Source organism: Balaenoptera borealis (genome assembly GCF_965194805.1).
Source record: "Balaenoptera borealis genome assembly, chromosome: 19".
In the NCBI taxonomy this organism is placed as follows: domain Eukaryota; kingdom Metazoa; phylum Chordata; class Mammalia; order Artiodactyla; family Balaenopteridae; genus Balaenoptera; species Balaenoptera borealis.
In genome coordinates, this window is record NC_138878.1 from 59,738,737 (window position 1) to 59,759,770 (window position 21,034).

At 52.8% G+C, this 21,034-nt stretch overlaps 1 protein-coding gene across 1 annotated transcript; it reads left to right on the plus strand.

The window, feature by feature from the left end:
• Positions 1-83: 83 nt before the first annotated feature.
• MEIOSIN (meiosis initiator) lies at positions 84-20,798 on the plus strand (the record flags this gene model as incomplete). The annotated part of the gene is given in 14 exon segments (XM_082367182.1): positions 84-1,668; positions 6,931-7,021; positions 11,619-11,730; positions 13,145-13,279; positions 14,162-14,407; positions 15,378-15,486; positions 16,321-16,418; positions 16,905-17,060; positions 17,482-17,555; positions 18,536-18,700; positions 18,777-19,021; positions 19,864-19,953; positions 20,557-20,677; positions 20,679-20,798. Coding segments are annotated over 14 exon segments (1,833 nt in total). The 5' UTR covers positions 84-1,597.
• Between the last annotated feature and the right edge of the window lie 236 nt (positions 20,799-21,034).

The window sequence follows — 21,034 nt, forward strand, 5'->3', positions numbered from 1 at the left end:
CGTGGTCGTGGCCTCCCTCTTGGAGTTTCAGGCAGACGGGAGGGCGGGTGTGCCTTGGGTGCCCGGGCCCTGGGGGAGGCAGGACCCGAGCAGCAGAGCCGGAGTTTGGGTTTGAGGCTGGGCCTAGGTTTTGGGGATCCACGCTCAAGTTTCAGATACGAAGTCTCTGAATAGGGTTGGGGATTTGGGGGTCACAGATTAGGATCTGGGGTCTCGGGATTTGTGTCTGGAGAGAACTCGTTTTGGAAATCTGAAGGTCTTGGGTTTTGTGGCTGGAAGCTTTCCTGTTGGAATCAGAGATCCTAGTCTGGGGATCTGGAAGTCTAGAATAGCATTTTGGGGGTCCGGGGTCTAATTTGGGAGGATTGAAGCTTCAATGTAGATTTAGGGTCTAGAGTCTCAATGTAGAGTATGAGGTATGAGATTTAGGGTCTGGAGTCACAGTTTGGAACTTTGAGAATTGTCAGGGCCTGCAGTCCCCCACATTGAGTATGAGGCTTCAATTCTAGAGTTTGGGTTTCAGAGTGGAACTCACAGGTGGGATCTCAGTTTAGGGTTGGGGGTCACAACTTGAGGGTCTGAAGTGACAGTTTGGGGATCTAGAAGTCTTTGTTTTAGGATCTGAGGTCAATTTGGGGGGCTGAGGTTTGCTTTGGGGAGATTGGATTTCTTACTTTAGGGTTTGGGTTCTCAATATTAAGGTTTGTGGCCTGTGTATTTTTCTTTTTTTAATTAATTAAATTATTTTTATTTTTGGCTTCGTTGGGTCTTTGTTGCTGCGCGCGGGCTTTTCTCTAGTTGCGGCGAGCGGGGGCTACCCTTCGTTGTGGTGTGCGGGCTTCTCATTGCGGTGGCTTCTCTTGTTGCGGAGCACGGGCTCTAGGCGCGCGGGCTTCAGTAGTTGTGGCACTCGGGCTCAGTAGTTGTGGCTCGCGGGCTCTAGAGCACAGGCTCAGCTTAGCTCCTCCGCGGCATGTGCGATCTTCCCGGAGCAGGGCTCGAACCCGTGTTCCCTGCATTGGCAGGTGGATTCTTAACCACTGAGCCACCAGGGAAGCCCTGGTCTGTGTTCTTAATACTAGGATTGGGTTCATATTTGGAGATCAGAAATTAACAGTTTGGGGGTCTAGAGCATCTCAGTATTAGAGTTTAGGGCGTTTAGGTTTGGGAAGGGCTCCTTTTTATGTTCTAGGTCCTCACTTTGGGAGTTTAAAGTCATAGTTTTAGTGTCTTAATATCACAGTTTAGAGATCTCAAGCCACAGTTTTCAGATCTGGTTCCCATTGCAGGGTCTGACATTTCACTGTTAAGACTGAAGTTCTGAAGTCAAAGTTTGGGAATCTGCTCCTTTTAGTTTTAGGTCTGGATCATGACTTACGGGCCCCAATCTGCAATTTGAGATTCATGGACTTCAGTTTAGAGTTTGGGCATTTTAATTTGGTCTCTTGACCTGTGTTTATGGGGACCGGAGACTTATTTTGGGATCTCTGAGTGCTCAAAGGAGTATGATGGGGGAAATGAGGCTGCCTGTCAAACTGTGCATTCCTCCTGGAATCCCAGAGGTCACTAATAATTCTTTCTTTTCCCCTCTTTGCAGATGTGGGATTCCAGCAAGCACTTGTGTTCCCCTAAACAGCCCAGCACCAACTCCCTGGGTCCCAGGGACAGGTAAGTGTTCCCCCGGCCCACCTCCCTTACAGCTCCAGCCACTCTGGTTAAATAATAGTAACAGTAGTGTTTACTGAGCATTTACTAATTTGCCAGACTTTTTGCTAAGCCTTTTGCTTGTATAAAATCCTTTAATCCTTACAACAACTCCACGAGGAAGTGGGTGCAAATATTACCGCCATTTCAAGATGAGAGAACTCTGAAGTAGTTGGCAAAGATCATCTCTAAGCCCTCGCAGGTTTTGACATTCTGATTTTCTTAAATGCCCTTCCTTCCTTTCTTTTATTCACGTATTCATTTTGCCATCAAGCACCTACCAAGTGTCAGGAATCTTATAGAGGGGATTTTCCTAGCAGAGTGAGAGTTGGATCAGATTTCTCCCTTCCTCCAAAGTCTGGATAAAGAAGAGAGCCAGAGTTCATCTTATTCCCCACTGTCTTCCCCAGTGACTTTCCGCCCACCTATGTCTTCATTTATTAACTCCAAAAATAAGTGTCTGCTTTGTTCAGGTTCTCTACTTAGGTACTGTGCTCAGAAAGAGCAAATGAAGAAAATGAAGAATGCCTCTCTCGCTTGCCTTTTCCTCCTGGAATTCCAGAGGTCACCAACAATGCATTCTCTTTGCCCCCTTTCTAGATGTGGGGTATTTGTATTAATAAAGACTCTTAGTTGCAATTAACAGAAACCTAGCTAAAACTGGCTTACACGTAAAAGGGGATTTATTGGATCCTTTAAACAAAAAATTCCGGGGCATCAGGCTTGGCTGGTTCTAGCTAAGGAGTTAAATGATATGGCCAGGAATCTGCCTCTCTTTGCTCTGCTCTTGTCTGTGTTGGCTCTCCATTTGTGAGGGCAAGATGGCTCCCAGCCACTCCAGGTCCATATCCTGCCAACTTGACAAGCCTAGCAGAGAGTCTCTTTCCAGGATCCGTTGACTCTGATTGGCCAAGCCTGGGTTACAACTGCAATCCTGAACCAATCACTTGACTTCTTGGCTAGACCTTGCTTCAGTGCTCCCTAGTGGAAGGGGAGGTTGGGGTCAGCTTCTCTGAACCATATGGACTGAGAGTCGGGGAGGGATCGTTCCCCAAAGGAAACTATTACCAGAAAAGGGAGGAATTGGATGTCGGTCAACCAAAAACAACCGTTTTATCAACAGTAGTCATCCAGTACAATACCCCCACCCCATTCTCCAACATCCCTTATCCCTAAATCGTCCCAACAAATGACTGTCTACCTTCTATCTTGAACTAACATTTCGTGAGCACTCCCTATGTGCTAAACACCTTCTGGACAAGATCACACTTTCCAGCCACCTCCATTTTGTAAATGAATTATAAACAGGCTCAGAGAGATGAAGCACTTGCCCAAAGTCACACAGCAAGTGGCAGAGCTGGGATTTCAACCAGATCTGTTTGCTTCAAAAGCTGAACCTTGTAACCAACTATTATGCTGCTTCTTGGGACTGCCCCCTGCTTTGTCCCACTTTGGGACAGCTCTTACTCTTAAGTTCCTGCACATGTTAAAGCAAATTAGGGTCTGGGCCTTGGTTTTCCCATAGCTAATGTGAGAAATTTGGACTGGCTCTTGATTAAGGCTCCTTCCAGCTCCTGCATTAAAAACACATTAAGGGACTTCCCTGGTGGTGCAGTGGTTAAGACTCCTTGCTCCCAATGCAGTGGGCCTGGGTTTGATCCCTGGTCAGGGAACTAGATCCCACAGGCCGCAACTAAGAGTTTGCATGCCACAACTAAGGAGCTGGCAAGCCGCAACTAAGGAGCCCACGTGCTGCAAAAGACCCAGAGCAACTAAATAAATAAAATATTTTTAAAAACACATTAAAAATTATAGTTTATGACAGCACTGGTATAAATATGAATATAATCCAAGTTTAATTATATTCATTTATTTCTCTTCTGGTTTTAAAAGAAATTAAAACATTCTCATAAGCCCCTAAAAATAGCACCAGCCCTAGGCACTGTGCTTACGCTGCCTGATGGATAAGTCAGTCCGGGATATAGCAATAAATAAAAGAGACAAAAATCCCTCTCCTTATGTTTATATTTATAAGAAAGAAAGAGAGAGAGAGAGAAGGAGAGGAAGGAAGGGAGGGAGGGAGGAAGGAAGGAAGGAAGGAAGGAAAGAAGGAAGGGAAGGAAGAAAGAAAGAGAAAGATTTCAGATGCTGATAAAGGATATGGGGATGTGACAAAGAATGTGCTTATTTAGATCAGGTAGTCAGGAAAGGCCTCTAGGGAGATTACATTTAAGCTAAGCACCGAATGGCAAGAAATCAGCCATGTAAAAATCGGGACAAAAGAACATTCCAGGTGGAGGCGATGATAAAGGCCCTAAGGCAGGAATAAACTTGGCAGTTGAGAGAAGCAGAAAAAGACCCATGTGGCTGGAGCTGACCTGTTCCGCACAGAATCAGAGGGCAGAGCTGGGATTAGTGGGTGAAAATTAAACAGACTCTGAGGAAAGAACTTGGCTGAAACCAAAACCATCCAGCCAGGAAAGGAGCAGCCTTGAGAGCGAGTGCCCAGTTCCCGGAGGCCCCTGTGAGCAGAGCCCCAGGTCACACCTCTTCAGGACCGCTGCCCAAGAGCGGCCAAGATTTTGCATTTCCTAGTCACCCTTTTTCTCCCTCCAATTTTTTTCTTTTCCCCTGGAACTCCTGTGTTTGTGCAGAAGGCTCTCTCAGTGCTTTGCAAAACCCAGAGGAAACACCCAGGGACTAGGTGATATGAAACCCTTTTTCTCAGACATGGTCAAATAGCACCTTGAACTTAAATAGACCTGGATACTTTTCTTCCTGGCTTTCTGTGCTGTTTCTCTTTGGAGCTTCTAGGGAGTCCTCTAGAACAGCAGGAAAGTCGCATGCAGAAAATAAATATCAGGGCCAGGCAAGACGTTAGAGGTCAACCTACCCAGTGTTTCTCCACGGATAGAAACCCAGCACCCACCCTTGCCCCTCGAAATTATGGTTTCTATCAGGAAAGAACTAGAGACCAATTGGTGGTTTTGTTTTTCTTTCATTCCTTCATTCAGCTGACTAATACGTATAGTCTCCTGTACTCGTGGTGGTTCTGGGAGGGTGCACTAGAAATGCCATCCCCTGCAGAAAACACGTTAATGCTTCTCATTGGGCTTCAGATAAAGGCAAAACTTCATACTGTGAGCCTGTAAGACCCATAAGACCCTGCGTCATCTGGCCCCTACCTCATCCTCCAGCCTCATCTCACCCCACAGGACTCCTTGCTTTCTGTGCTCCAGACACTTCAGCTTTATTTCCTCTGACTTCTCCATGCTCCCTCTATCTGAAACCTTCCCTCTCCCCCTCCACTGATGTAGCTCCACTCATCCTTCAGAACAGCTTCTGGCCAGGTTTACTTCCTCTGGAAAAACCTCATAGGTTAGATCAAAACCACCTATCACAAGTTTCCATAACACCGAGCAGCACCTCTCCTTTGTCCCCAGGAGGGACACATGATTCATGCAGTCACAGAGCCCTGAGCTTAGAAGAGCCCAATGCTTGGTTTAATGCTCTGCTCTCACCATCTTGAAATTCTTAACTTTTTTTTTTTGGCCAGGCTGTGCGGCTTGCGGGATTTTAGTTCCTGGACCAGGGATTGAAGCCGGGTTCTCAGCAGTGAAAGTGCGGCGTCCTAACCACTGGACCACCAGGGAATTCCCAGAATTCTTAATTTCTGAACAAGGGGACCCACAGTTTCATTTGCAATGCCCCCACCCCCAGCAAATTATACAGCTGGTTCTGGTCCTAGTTGCCATTTTATGTTTATTTGTGTGACAATTTGATGAATGACTTTATCCCAGACTGCATTGTAGGCTCTAGAAGGGGCTGTAGTTGTTTTATAGCCTTTTGTCCCTGTCACCGATCACACTTCCTGGCACATAGTAGGGGCTCAATAAGTAATTGCTGAATGAATGAGTGAGAACGATTCTTTCAGGACTTCAGAGTTTGGTTAGGGAGATAAGTGTCTCCCACACTGCTCCCCCATGTCCTCGAGGGCAGGACAGTGATTCCTCTCCCTTTCCACAGTGTCCAGCACAGGGCCTGGCAAAGAGGGGGTGTCAGTTCGTGGGTCTGAGTAGGAACCAAAGATACATCTGTAATAAAGGAAGTGTTTTTGGCTGGGCCGTGCTGCAGGTGACACAAAGTGTTGTGGACATTCAGAGTCGGGGAGAAAAACAAGGGAGGTGGGGGAGGCTTCCTCGGGTGGCAATTGAATCAGGCCCTGAAGGAAGGTGAGATAGGGATTGGTGGAGACGAGGTGTTTGGGCCTTCCCAAAGGAGTAGCGGGAGTAGTGGCAGTGGTGTGTAATTTGGGAGAGAGACTCCAACGTCTTCATGTCTCCATCTGTCAGGAGAGAGGGGTACAGGTGTGTGTACATGGATATAGTATGAATTATGAATTCAGGGATTAGATCCTGGAAGTTCTGCATCTGCTCAGGAGTCAACTTCTTTCATGCCCTTATTTATTCAATCATTTAGCCAATAAGCGATGACTTCCCGCAGTGTGCCAGACCCTGTTCTAGGTGCTAGAGTAGAGCGGTGCCCCCCACTCAGCTCTCACCCAACTGCAGGGACCAGAAAAATGCATGAGCACAGGGGCAGGGGGACCTGAGCAGAGATACCTCACCTGTCCTGTGGAGCTGAAGTCCATTGATGGGAGAGAATAAAAGGAAGTAAGAGATGAGACCAGAAGGGTCAGGCGGGCCAGGCCATGGGGGGCATTATAAGCCATGTTAAGTAAGGGTTTAAACTTGATCCTTAATAATGGAATGGCATTGAGAGGTTTGAAGCGCTTATTAAGTAACTAATGTATTCAGTCCTATTGGTAGCCCTCTGCCTCTGAAAGAATATCCTCATTCCTTTTGCACAGATGAGAAAACCATAGGCAGGTTTGTGTTTCAGAAAGATCACCGTGACTCTCATAGAGAGTATGGCTTGGAGGAAGCCAGATGGAAGGCTGGGAGAACTATGTCAGCACATGGAGTAGGGCAGGAGCGAGGGGACGGAGAGAAGGGATTGGAGGAGGAATGGGCAAGATTTGGTGACTGATTGGACCAGGGGATGGGGGAGAGTGAGGAGTTCAGACGATGCCCAGGATTCTGTCTTGGGTGCCTGAGGCAGGGAGCTTCTCTGAGATGGGGAACACTGAGACAAGCGGTCTGGGGGGTCAGATGCCAAATTCCTTTTCGGATATCCTAACCCAAACCAGCTCTTGCCCCAAAACAGGAGGCAGAGGAAAAACCACACCAACAAACTGCAAGAGCTGGCATTGCTGCTACCCGTGGCCCTGAGGACCGGTGCCAAGAAGCTCACCAAGGTAAGGGGGCTGAAGGAGAGGAGGTGGATTTGGGAGGCGGATCTGAACATATCAGCAATCGGGTTGACCTCCCTTGTCCTAGGAAACCTAGACAGACCCACCCAGTGACAGCACTGACATGGCAATGGTCCTGACTGGGAATTTCTGGGAGTCTGTGATCCCATGACTAGAAGCCTGGGGGATTCTTTCCTGCAAAGGAGGCAGGGGGAATTGGGAGGGGAAAAATAGGCAAGGTGCTGGGTCGAGGTCATCCCTCTGGGAGTCACACAGCCTGCATCTGAGCCCACCGGCCCCACACCTGCAGAACTCTGGGCAGCTCGCTCAGGTTATCAGCCTCTCAAGCCTCAGGTTTCCCAGCTATAAAACAAGAAAAAAATAACTCCTCCTACTCAGAGATATCGTGAGACCAAAGTGACATGATAGCTGTCACAGGGCCTGAATAAATGTTGGTTCCCTTTCCGGGTGCCTTCTTTTGTGACTTTGTGGAGATCATCTCCATGAGGTAGGGATAAAGCTTCTCGGTGCCTCCCCAGTGGCTACTCAATAAATGTTTATAGTGCTGAGCTAACACTTGCTCCCAGGACGAACAACTTAATATGAGATTCAGAGATCTGGAAGGTTTGGTGTGATGTTTTCTTGCTATAGTTTCTCTCATTCAGTCCCTCATTCATTCATTCATCAGCCATTTATGGAAAGATTGTCAGATGTCAGAAGCTGTTCTGCCGGCAACAAGAGGAAGCAAAGGAATTTGAAACCCAGCCCTCCTCCTCTGAGAACTTAGAATCTGGTCAAGAAGATAAAGATTTAGGGACTTCCCTGGTGGTCCAGTGGTTAGGTCTCGGTGCTTCCACTGCTGGGGCCCGGGTTCGATCCCTGGTTCAGAGAACTGGGACCCTGCAAGCTGTGTGGCACGGCCAGAAAGGAAAAAAAAGAAGAAGATTTGAATGCACAATAACTGATCCAATCTAGAATGTTTTACTTGCCTTCAGAGAGGTTCAGAGGAGCGGGTGTTTGGGAGAGATTTGCCTGACCCTAACCCTATTCTTCTGCCTGCCAACCACAGCCCATCAATCACCAGATCACGCTGGTTGTCTCTCCTAAATCCCTCTCAATTGTAGGTGGTTGTATCAGTTTCCTGTGGCTGCTGTAATAGATTACCACAAACTTAGTGGCTTAAAACAACACGACTTTGTTCTCTCAGAGCGCTGGAGGTCAGAAATCCAAAATCAGTCCCACTGGACTAAAGTCACGGGGTCAGCAGGAGGCTCCAGGGGAGCATCCATTTCCTCTCCCTTTGCCAACTTCTAGAGGCCGCCTATGGTCCTTGGCTCACAGCCCCTTCCAAGCCCGCAGCGTAGCATCTTCTAGTCTCTCCTCTACCTCTGCTTTTGTCGTCATTTCGCCTTCTCTGCCTTTGACCCTCCAACCTCCTGCTCGTAAGGACGCTTGTGATTACACTGAGCCCACTCAGATAATCCAGAATAATCTCCCCATCTCGAGATCCTTAACTTCATCACATCTGCAAAGACCCCTTTGTCATACATGGCAACATATTCCCAGGTCCCGGGGACTAGGACATGGACGCCTTTGGGGGAGGCATTGCGCAGAGCACCACGGTGCTCAAAACATATCTGAGGGATTTTGCCCTCTGTCCTCCCACATTTGAGTGTTTGGTGTGCATAGGCACTGTAAGTTCGTGTCGGGGAAGGCAGAGATGACTGGGACACAGCCCCTGCCCTGGAGGAATGACAGTTGAGTCAGGGCACAGGCAGCATTTCGTCACTGACTAGATGACCACATCTCTTCGTGGAATCCTCCCCAGGCCTCAGCCCACTTTCTTTACCATTGATTCTCTGCTGTCTTAATAATCCCATTTCTTCCCCATCTTCGTCCTCCCTTAAATTCAGTCCTGGGCCCCCTGCTCCACGTACAACCAGTGTCCCAGTCAGTCCCCAGCCTCCCACCAGACCAGTCTGCCTGACATGCCTCATCACAGCTCGTCCCAGGGCTGTGTGACGTGCTCAGTCCACTGCTGAATAAACTGTGGGAGCTATTATGCGTTGTTTCGCCCGTGTTTTAGATTTAGGCTGCAGCTTAGGTCCGTGGTATCCTTCCTCACCATCCTGGCTGATTAAGTGCCCCTGCCCCATGTGGTCCGTGGCTTCCCATCCCTCTGACCATCACAGCCCTCTGCACGTTACTGTGATTGTTTCCATTTCTCTGATTCCCTTTATCTTATTTTATTTTTTTAAATTTTATTTTTGGCTGCGTTGGGTCTTTGTTGCTGCGCGTGGGCTTTCTCTAGTTGCGGCGAGCGGGGACTACTCCTCGTTGCGGTGCACAGGCTTCTCATTGCAGTGGCTTCTCTTGTTGCGGAGCATGGGCTATAGGCACGTGAGCTTCAGTAGTTGTGGCGCGCGGGCGCTAGAGCACAGGCTCAGTAGTTGTGGCGCACGGGCTTAGCTGCTCCGCGGCATGTGGGATCTTCCCAGACCAGGGATTGAACCCGTGTCCCCTGCATTGGCAGGTGGATTCTCAACCACTGCGCCACCAGGGAAGCCCCCAAAGGTTTCTATTTAACCCCTTGAGAAGCCGATGAAGGTGTTCTCATCCAGATATCAACTAAGCATTTATTGGACAACTGATTTATCAGGCTCTGTGCTGGGCGATTTCACACACACTAATTTATTTCGTCCTAATGATAATCCTCTGAGGCTGAATGAATATTCTCATTCCCATTGCACAGATGAGAAAACCGAGGCCCAGAGAAGTAAAATGACCCGCTCCCAGTGCACAGCCAGTAAGTGGCAGGTTAGAGCCAGGCCCCAAACCAATAATCTCTTTGCTGTGTCACGTTATTCCTTAGTTAGATTATAGCTTCCTTCCCTGGATCAGGTTAAATAAGTTCAGTGACTGTATTATATTTTATGGAACGATTTCACATAAGTCACCTCATGAGACCATCCTTTTTTAAAATTAATTTTTATTGGAGTATAGTTGATTTACAATGTTGTGTTAGTTTCTGCTGTACAGCAAAGTGAATCAGTTATACATATACATATATCCACTCTTTTTTAGATTCTTTTCCCATAAAGGCCATTACAGAGTATTGAGTAGAGTCCCTTGTGCTATACAGCTGGTCCTTATTAGTTATCTACTTTATATATAGTAGTGTGTATGTGTCAGTCCCAGTCTCCCAGTGTATCCCCCACCCCACAGACCATGTTTCCTGATTTGGGGTCGGAAGATTCCTGCTAACGGTTTTGTTGTTATTCTGGGGATCCAGTTCAATCCAGAAAATACTTATGGGTGTTCTTCCTTCACCAGGCTAACTCCTTTCAGTCTTCAGTTTAAATGCTGCCACTTCAGAGAGGCCTTTCTGGACACCCAAGTCTAATTTCAGAGTCACCTGTTATGCTCTTCTATTCATAATGCTTATCACACACTTGATAATTTTGTATGAATTATGAGTTTATTAAGGTCCGCTACCCTCCCTGGATTGTAAGTTCCATGAAGGCAAACAAAAGTATGTCTAGGGCTTCCCTGGTGGCGCAGTGGTTGAGAGTCTGCCTGCCAATGCAGGGGACACGGGTCGAGCCCTGGTCTGGGAAGATCCCACATGCCGCGGAGCAACTAGGCCCGTGAGCCACAACTACTGAGCCTGCGCATCTGGAGCCTGTGCTCCGCAACAAGAGAGGCCACGACAGTAAGAGGCCTGCGCACCGCGATGAAGAGTGGCCCCCACTCGCCGCGACTAGAGAAAGCCCTCGCACAGAAACGAAGACCCAACACAGCCAAAAATAAATAAATAAATAAAAAAAAAAAAAAAAAAAGTATGTCTAGTTCACCCCTCCACATGGCTCTTAGTGGGTAGTATCTTTTTTAGCTTAGTGTCTCCAATATCGGCTCAGCCGGTATTTGGTGGCTGGTTGGGGGATGCCCGCTGATGCTGTAGGGCAGAGTCATTCCTTCAGTGATAACTGACTAAGTCACCTCTCGATTCTGTGTGCTTGGGATCCAGAAATCAATTAGCTACAGTCTCTACCCTCAGCTAGTTCAACGTCAATAGGAGAGAATGATACATAAACAGATAATTATAGAACACTGTGGCAAGTGCCTTGGTGGAAACAGGCCCAGGGTGTTACAAGAGTGCGGAGGAGGGACATCTGACCCAGCCTGGGTGAGGGGTCAGGAGGGCAGGAAAGCTTCCAGAAGGGGAGAACACTGTGCTGAGGCTCAAAGGAGGAGAAGCCAGGGAGGGAGTCTGTGGGGAGAAGAGGAGGGCTTTGCGTGTGCCAATGGCCAGGGGTGGGAAGCTGAGCAGTGTGTGCCCCCACAACTGGACCAGGAGGCAGCCAGGCCTGGGTTCAGATCCCAGCTCTGCCACTTCCTCTCTGTAGCCCAGCAAGTCCCTTTAGCACTCTGAGCCTCCGTTTCCTTAGCTGTAACCGCCGGCTCACTGGGCCGCAGTGAGGACTAAAGGGCAGAATAGGAACCTCTCTGCAAATGGGGGGATTGCTGGGGCAGGGTCCCCGGTCCCCAGCAGCCTCACGTCATCTCAGGCCCCCGCTCAACCCTGTCTTTCTTTTGGGGGCAGAAGGAGATTCTGCTGCACGTCCTGCACTACATTCACTACCTCCAGAGAAGCATCGATGCGGCCAGGGCCTTGCTCGAATTCCATACCACCGAAGGGAACGGTGGACTGGGGGGTAAGTAAGTTCAGCCGACGTTTCGCAGCGCCTGCTACGTGCCAAGCATTGTCCTGGCCGTCAGGGACGCTGAGTGACTTAGACGGGTCCAGTCCTTCCTGGATCTCACAGCCTGTCTCACGGGACAAGTCAGAGGGATGTCCAGAGTGCTGTGACCCCAGAGGAGGGTGTCTGGGAAGACTGTGGTGGGAGGGGCCTTGGAGCTGGGCCTTCGAGGACAGGGAAGGGGGAACCATGCCAGGCAGAAGAAACAAGGTGAACAAGAGTCTGAAGGCACGAGAAGACACATGTGGGACGTCTGGGGACAGGCAAGTAGTTGGGTATGACTGGAGGGGCTGTGTAGCACCCAGATGATGTGCGCAGACTCCTGAGCCAGGTCCCAACTCAGGCACACGTCCTGTGACCTACACCTCTCTGTGCCTCAGTTTTCTCATCTGCAAAATGGACCCATACCCCCTTTCTGTGTTTGTTGTGAGGATTGAATGAGTTAATACATGTAAAGAGTGCTGTAACATGGCTCCTGGAACAAGCCAGTCATCCCATGCTGTGTGTGCCGGCTGCTATGGTTACTGGTGTGAGGAATACACGGGCAAGAAGGGTAGGAGATGAGGCAGGGACGAGATTCTGAAGGGCCTCGAGTGCCTGGCAGAGGAGGGAGATGAAAAAGATGAGAATGACTGAAGGCCTTTAAGCCAGAGGAAAGCCATGATCAGAGTTTCTTTGAGGAAGAGGTGCCTGACATCTAGTGTGGGGACTTGCTATTAAGTAAGAAGCTGGAGTGGGGGAGATGAGTGAAGATACTTTTAGGGGTGATCTGGATGGGAGACGATAAGGCCAGTGTAGCACCATAGCTGAGGGTGTAGACAGAAGTAGGTAAATTTGGGAGGTTTTTTTTTGGCCATGCCGCACAGCATGCGGGATCTTAGTTCCCCGACCAGGGGTTGAACCCATACCTCCTGCCTTGGGAGCGCAGAGTCTTAACCACTGGACCGCCAGGGAAGTCCTTGGGAGACGTTAATGAGGAAGAGTTGAGAGGCCTGGGGGAGAGGCCCCGGGCCACCCAGGGTGGATGCTGGAGCCCCTACCATCTTGAGGAGGCTGCAGGAAGAACTGATTTGGGAGGTGGAAGACGGGGAAGCATCTGGGAAGTGTTGGGTCTGTCTTCCCTCTCAGCCGAGGCCCGGAATGGCCCTGAGGACACCTGAGTTCTCGCCTGTACTTCTGTCGCCTGGCTGCGCAACCTCAGCCAGGTCCCATCTCCTCCCGGGACCTCAGTTTCCCCATTTGTAAAGTCAGTCTGGGGACCGTGGCAGCCTCCCTGCTCCCTGTCCATCATGAAGTGCTGTCCAGAGGCAGCATTCGGGATGGATGAGGGTGAGGGCATCTGACCTGCCTCATTCTCCGTCCTGTGCAGGGCTGGGTTGGAAGCTGGCCGCGGGCCCAGCGAAGTGGAGACACTCCACCCCGTCCAGCACCCCACACTCTCATAAGTCCCATCTTTGGGGAGGCTGCCAGAAACCTCGGAAGAAGAAGCTGGCCCAAGCATCAGGTACAAGCCATCAGTGGAGATAGAAGAGGGTGCAGGGGTCAGATGAGAGCGGGGCTCCTTCTCCAGGACCGTCCCCACTCCCGGGAGGCCCAGTCGGCAATCCTGAGCCCTTGACGAGGCTCTGGATTCAGATGCGCCTGGGTTCAGCTGTGGTGCCTTCTCTTCCTAGCTCTGAGGCCTGGGGGTGGGTCACTCTTCTCCTGTGAGCCTCAGCTTCCTGGTCTGGAAATTGGAGGGCCTGCCACAGGATGGTCCTCAGATTCGGAGCCAGGCGCACCCCGCTGAAGCAGTGCTTAAGTGATGGGGCACGTGGCCAGTGCCCAGGAATGGAAGCTGCTGTCAGCATTTATCATCCCTCTGCCCAGTCATCCATCCCCGGGCCAGGGCAGCAGGGAGTGTGGGGTGACGGAAGCACCCCAGTGCGGGAGGCAAGTGTCCCAGGTCCCACCTCAGCCTTGCTACTAACACTACCTGTCCCTTCCCCTTTTCGAGCCTCCGTTTCCATGTCCTTAAAAAGGGAGTTGGACCTAATCAATGATTTCCAGCTCTGGCTGCACCTCTGAATCACTGGGGTGCTTTTAAAAATGCCTATTGCCTGTGCCTCACACCCAGAAAGTCGGGCTTCAGTGATCTGGGTGGAACCTGGGCACCAGTATTTTCAGAGCTCACAAGGTGATTCTAACGTGTGGGCAGGGGAAGGGGGTATCCGACTAGGTGATCTTTAACTGAGGATCTGGGCCTCTCCGGGAAGGACTGAGTGACCAGGCCAGGCAAAGCTTTGAAGCAGGTTACTGGGCCCAGAGCAAAGACCCCCACCTCAGCCACCTTCTGGTGACAGTCAGGCCCCCAGCCCTGTCTGACGCCATCTCTCTGCTCTCCTAGAACGCCAGACCCGGGCCCAGAACCCTCGTCGCTGTCTGGCCGTGGACAAGCCTGAGAAGCAGGTGACCCCATCCCCAGACAAGAGAGGAGGAAACATGGTGGGGACCATCACCCCTCCAAGATGCCTCGACTCCTGCAGTCACCCCAAGGCTGTGTCATCCCCGTCTCAAGGTGACAGAAAGGGAGGAAGATCCTGGCTGACATTGCCGCATGTGGCTGAGAACAGCGTCCACTGTGACATCTCAAGTTGGTGTCTTTCCTCTCCACTAACTTAGCCACTCGTTTATATACCACTTGTCAGGCACCCTCGACGTCCCAGGCACAGTCCTAGTCGCCAGGGATTCTACAATGGACAAGAGAGACGCTGTCTCGCAGCCTCTTGCCAAGTTTCCTTTTCCCTTCAGGCTCTGTTGGGGGTGTAAGCAGGGGACAGGGTCACAGGACTGGGGGCAAGAGCAGGGCCGCCTCGTGAGCCTTCCTTCACTTGAAGCAGCCAGACAAACGCTCTTGTGAGTCCCCATCCCTTTGCCAGCTTGCAAACGTGTGACACCCCCAGGAGATACGGGCGCGACCGGAAGGCGAGGCCTCAGGTCATCCTATTCCTCTGTCTGTTCCTTCAGCCTTTCCTCCCAGAGCATCTCCTCTGGGCCAGGCCACGTGCGCGGTGCCGGTGACAGTCCAGTGACGGAATCCCACGCTCTCACTTCCTGGGGTAGCCCAGGAGGCTGTGGGAGCCCCAAGGAGGCGCCTGACCCACCTGGGGAGGGAGGGTATCCCAGATCTTGCGCTAATCTTGTGACCTTGGGCCAGTTACTTGATATCTCAATGCCTCAGTTTACTTAACTGTAAATGGGTATTATAAAAACCATACCCTTTGGTAAAGGGCTACCGAGTAGTATGTAAAACGATTAAAACCGTGCTGCCTTGGTAAGCACTATATACTTGTTTGCTCTCGTCATCTTCATCATCATCATTCTGCTTAAGGATTTTATCTTCCTTAGAGCTTCTGATAGGGACGTGGGATTCCAGAAACCTGCGGGTGATTCAGGGAGCCCCCAAACCTCACGCAGAAGCCCCAGAGCCTGAGGTTTTGGCTGGGATGGGGGGAGGGAGAGGCTGTGGCATACCCCAGCACCTCTCCGTCCCTGCCTCTGTGAGTCCCGGGATTTGGGCCCGTCACAGGAGTGACCATCCTGACTTGCCCCACCCCCCGTAGGCTGCTGTTGCAAAAACAGTGCCCAGGATTCGGGGCCTTACCCTGCCTTGGAGGCCCAGCAAGGGATTGAGAGGATCCATTTTCTCAACAGGACCCAGCCCCGTCCCAGGTAAGGGAAGCCCGGGGATGTGAGTGGAGGAGGCTGAGGCGTTTGGTGGGATTGGCTAAGGCTTGGTGAGAAATGGGGTCAATCACCACCCTCGACTGCTGTCTGTGGAGTGAGCACTTCCGAGGGCCTAGCTTTGCGTCAGGCATCGTGAGCTCAAGGGAAAGCCTTGCTTCCTAGGTGCTGACCAGGGCCGCAGCCCCTCCCTGCCTCCCGTCCCGCCCTCTAGCCTGTCCCCACTAGTCACCTGCATGGCTTTTGTAACACACAAGACCTTGATCATGTCAGTTTTCAGCTTTAAGCTACTCCCTCCTGTTGGGTAGAGCCCAGATATCTTAATTGGCATTTGAGACCCTCTCTGGTCCCAGCTCACCTTGCCAGCCCCCTTTCCTGCTCCTCAACTGCGAACCTTACCCTTAACACCACCAAATATTCGCCACTCCCTGCGGGAGCCATGCCCGTGTCCCCTCTGGGCTTCTCACCCTCTGTTCCCTCTTCCTGGAAGCTTGATCCCTTCGTCCACCTGGAAAACTACCCATCCTTCAAGCTTAGCTCAGCTCAGTCCTCCCTCCTGCCCTGCCCGCCGTCTGTGTCCTCCTCAAAGCCCCATCACAGCTCTGCCCCCGTTTAGTCAGCTCTGATTACAGCTGGCCTCTCCTTATAAGCCCTGAAGCTCCTCGAGGGCGGGCGCCCCCCAGCGGCCGGCACGGAGAGATCCCTGTCTGAGTCCACAGTGGGCGACACTGAGACACCCAAAGGGGAAAGGGCTCGCCCCAGGGCCCACGGTGTTTCCAGCCCGGGGCTCCAGGTCTGCCTCTTCAATTCCACCTCTTGCAGGCAGAAGCTGGTGTACGATTACAGCGAGGAGGTGGACAAGGAGTCCCCAGATGCTGACCCTTGGCTTCCTGCCTGGACCCCAAAGGGCAGCGACCATGGTGACTGAAGCTCTGTCTTTCCTCCTTGTAGCCTGGTGTGGGGTCTTCTTGGTACCTTCCTTCTGAGGATGTCTGTGGAAGGGGGGAGAGCGGGAAAGGGATGGATGTCCGCTAAGCACAGGGATGGCAACACACAGCCTGCCCACTGTCCCTGAGCCATCGGTTGCCATGGCAGACGTTGCTGATCAATCATTACTCTTTCTGTTGATCCCAGACACTGCCTCAGAATCTTTCTTAACACAGAGCTCCAGATAGCTAAAATCAGTCTATTGGATCTGGCACATCATGATATTGATTTTTTTCCTGGGCATCCCTAACAAGATGCCAGGCATCGTGCCTCTTAATTTCCTCTTCCAAGCACTCACAACAAGGAATTGACACAGTCACCTTTCCCCAGTGTCTGGCACCATCTGCTCAAAGCCAGCTGCTGTGCTGGGGGAGAGGGCAACCTCTGACATACCCTCAAGCCTGATATTTCCTTTTCAGGGAGCCCACTCACCTTGGGGCCTCCCCAGATTGACAACTGGAAGGCGACAGGCCACCTGAGTGAGATCCTAGGGCTCAGTCCCTCCTTCTTCAGCTCCCCGGGGAAACTGCAGCCAGAACAGATCCTGGAGGATGGCACCGAGTACCTGACCCAAGGTGAGCACCCAGGGCTGGACCTGATGCTTGGTTCATTCAAAAAAAACACCTACAGTGACGCCCACCAAGTGTGCAGCCCTGTGCTGGCAGTGCTGGAGAACCAGGGATGAATCCCACCCAGGATGAATCCCATCCCAGCCCTCGAGGAGTCCACAGCCTGGTGGGGAGCAGCCCCAGGCCAGCGTGGTGCGTGGAAGGCTCCAGGAGCCTGTAATAGGGACCCACTTGCTCTGCCCAGGTTGGTGGTTCCCCACGGGAGCTGGCCTGTGAGCTGGATTTGGACTTGGGGCAGGAGATCCCAAAGCCAAAAGCCAGAGAAGGGCACTCCGGCTAGCAGGGATGGCGGGACAGAGGTACAGTGCCCTGAGAGAGGTGTTTCTGTCCCAGCCACCCCTCTGGTCTCCCTCCCCGCCCCCGACAGCTCTCTCTGAAGAAGTATTCTTAGATCCTGGGTCTTCACCTTCTGCCTGCACGCTTGAGGGACCACAGAAGAAGGTAGGCGTCTGCCCACGCATCTGTCCACACACACGTCCATCCTTCCTTCCACCTGCTTGATCCACTCATCCGTCCCCTCGACCTTTCAGCTCCTCCCCCACTCACCTGTCCATCCATCATGCTTCTCCTCATCCTTCCAGAGACTCATCCACCATCTGTGCCCTCACCTGCCTGCCCGTCCTTTGAACACTGCCTGCTGGCCACCAGGCGCCCTGCTCTGTGCTGGGCCCTTAGAATGAACCAGACACAAAGGATAAAAGCTAAAAGCTGCCAGGTGCCCAGAAAAGACCCCACATAATTTTACAACTGCTCTATGAGTCAGGCTCTCTTGTGACCCCATTTGACAGATGAGGAAATTGAAAACAGCAGGTGACCCCCAGGATCCTCAGTTGGAAAGAGCCTCCTTCCCAAGCCCCCGGGCTGATTTCCGTAGCACTGTCTGCTCCAGCAGTTCAACGTCTGACTGCCAGAGGGGCAGCCCCAGCTCCGATCCCCAAATGATTCTCCCTCCAGTGTGTGGGAAGGTGGCCCCCCTGCCTCAATGAATAGCTGAATCTGCTGTAGAAACAAAAATAGACACCTTTAGCGGAGCTCTTGGAAGCGCAGCCACTGCACCAAGTGCCTCTCGGCCTTGCAGAGGATGTGTAGTGACACCATCCGTGCGTAAAACTGAGGCTCAGAGGAGTTAAGACTTGTCCGGGGCGTCACGGCTACTTCACAAGGTGGTAAACCGATGGGATTGAGAGAGAGTGCCCCAGAATAGGAGGCAGAAGACCCCCAGCCCCCTCCTCTCTGACCCGCTGTGGGAACTGGGGAACCGTTGCTGGAATTTCTGAGGAGGTGTCTGGACGAGGCCGTTTTGAGCCTGAGCTGTTTGTGGTGATGCTCGTGTGACCTCCTAGAAAAGCAGTGAGTGGGGGCCGTGAAGGGACGGCACTGCCCCCCTCCGTCTCCCCCCACTTTTCTCCTTCACCCCCCAGGACACACCCCCTGAGGCCCCCGAAGACCTTCCTGACTCCCACAGCCAGTGCTGGTCCTTGGTCTCGCTGGACCACTGCTATCTGTCGCTGAGTGAGAACAACAAGGTGTCGTCCAGCCCCAGCTCGGAGGACACGGACACAGACTCGGCGCGGAGGCAGCAGGAGGTGAGGGAGACAGAAAGCCATCCGCCTGGTCAGTCCGTGTCTCCTGCCCGCCCTCACCTCTCTGTCTCCCACCCAGGACGCTCAGGCCAACCTCGAGGGCCTGCAGTCCTCCAGCGATGAGGATGAGGTCTACACGTGGACCCCCGCCCAGCGGGCCTCAGCCCTGCGCGCCGCCGGGAGGAAGGCCAGGAAGGGCAGGGCAGGCAGGGGCCTCGTGAAGCCCAAGGAGAGCAAGCAAGCCCCCTGCCCCACCCAGATGAAGAAGAAGTGTGTCAACGGCTTCATCATGTTCTGCAGGATGAACCGGAAGCAGTACATCAGGTGGGAGGGCGTCCTCTCGGGCCCTGACTGAGGCCCCACCTCACTGTCCATCCACCTGCAGAGCGTGCCACCCCCTGCTGCCGACGCGTTCCTCAGCCACGCTCTCCCGGCCTCCCCCTGGCCCCGTGGCACTGGTCAGGCCTGAGCACTGCAAGCAGTGAAACTCAGCTCAGACTTAGGAAAACAAGGAAACTAACTGGCTTGAATTAATTAATATAATGAACTAATTAATATAATTAATTAAATGTATATCACCTGAAAAAAGAGGAGCCACCTTCGGACGTGGTTGGTCCTTGGGCTCAAAGGACGCTGCCCGGGATCCTTGTCCCCCTCCACTCCGCGCTCTGGGTTGCCTTTGTGCTCCATCACGCTGGGCTGGGCTGGGGGCAGGCTCACCCGCAGGAGCTTCAGGCTCGTGTCCTGTCTCCCGCCCCAGCAACCCTGTGGGGGGAGAGCTCCTCATTTCTAAGATTTCACGCAAAAGTTCTTGGGGCCGACTTGATATGATCTATCAGGCGCCTAGCCCTGAACCGATCTTGCCAGCCTGCAGCCTCCGTGGAGAAGAGGTGGTGCTGGTATCGGAGTGGCGGATGCAGGTCCCAGGACACCGGGTGGCCCCTTTCCAACCACCATTTAGTCCAGCTCCCTTCTTTGCCACCTCTGCTCCGGGGGGCGCGAAAGGGGGCATCTTTCAGGGCAACACGGAAAGATCTGAGTTCTCAGATTTGGAAAGCTGCGGCTCTGAGAGGGCCAGGGACCCTTGTACGGTCACACCGTTGGCCTTTGCCCAAGCCAGGCGAGGCTGCAGACCTCTCCTCACCTCATCCTCCCTCCTGCCCCAGAGCCTGCCCTGGGACCGCATCCACGTCTGCCACCAAGGAGCTGGCCCAACTCTGGCGGGTGATGACCCTGAAGGAGCGGAGACCATATTGGTGAGCAGCCCCTGCCCAGAAGGTGTGGGTGGTGGAGGCGGGGGCCCCCCCGCTCCTCAGCCTGCTCTGATTTTCAGAGCCTTGAGCTCTGTGATGTTGGAAACAGGTTGGGAGTTTCCTCGGGCAGGAGATTTGGGTGTCACGAGCTCTTATGAAAGAGTTGGGGTGACAGAAGCAGAGCGGCGCTCTACCCCTGCCTGTAACTTAGAAGGGCAAACAGCTGAATTCTGGATTTGGACCCCACTGCCCTAAACTTCCTTTGCCCTCTCTGCCACAGGGAGTTTCTCAGAGCAGAAAACTGGGTCTTAACTTCCCTGTCGCTTGGTCTTCTCCTTCTCTTCCCCTCTTGATGCCCGCTCCCTCCTGAAACCCTCTCCTCTCCACCTGCCCAGCTTGCAACTGGCCCCGGAAACACACGGGCACGTGTGCAGATGGTGACAGGTCTCACGGGAGCCAGTGGCTCCCCCGCTGGGGCCAAATAAAGCCCTGGCCGCACCCTCAGCCCAGGCCCTGGTCACTGCTGGGGCCAGAGCACTAGGGGTGGGACAGAGATGGCCGGGAGGCGACCGAGGAACCCCGCCCATCCTGCCACCTCTCCCCCAGCACCAAAGCGCGCAGGTTCAGCCGCCGGCACAACCGGATCGTGAAGAAGGGCAGCTCCAGCAGCGAAGACGAGGACTGGGAGCCCCCCAAGCCCTTCTACCAGCTGCTGGCTGAGAAGGCCCGCTGCTCCGCAGACACCGCCTCTCCGCCGCCCCCTCACCGCGCGTGAGGGCAGCCTCGCCCCCTCCGCCACCGCCTCGCGGCTCCTGCAGCCGTGGTCTGAAACCAGGCGCCGGTGGTGAAGAGGTTGTCTCGTCCTGGGCATCACCGCCGCTAGTGCAGATCCCCTCGGTCAGGCACCCCCAGGTTGGCAGGCGGCTATTTATTGACCCCGGTGCTTTGTGCGTTTGCCTTGTACAGGGCAGCCTGAACTTATCCTGCCCAGGTTCTGCAGGCGTCTCACAGCCCCTTTCGAGCCTGGCCTGGCCTATCAGAGGAGCCGCAGGTGGGGAGGAAGGACCCCCCCCCACCCCCCACC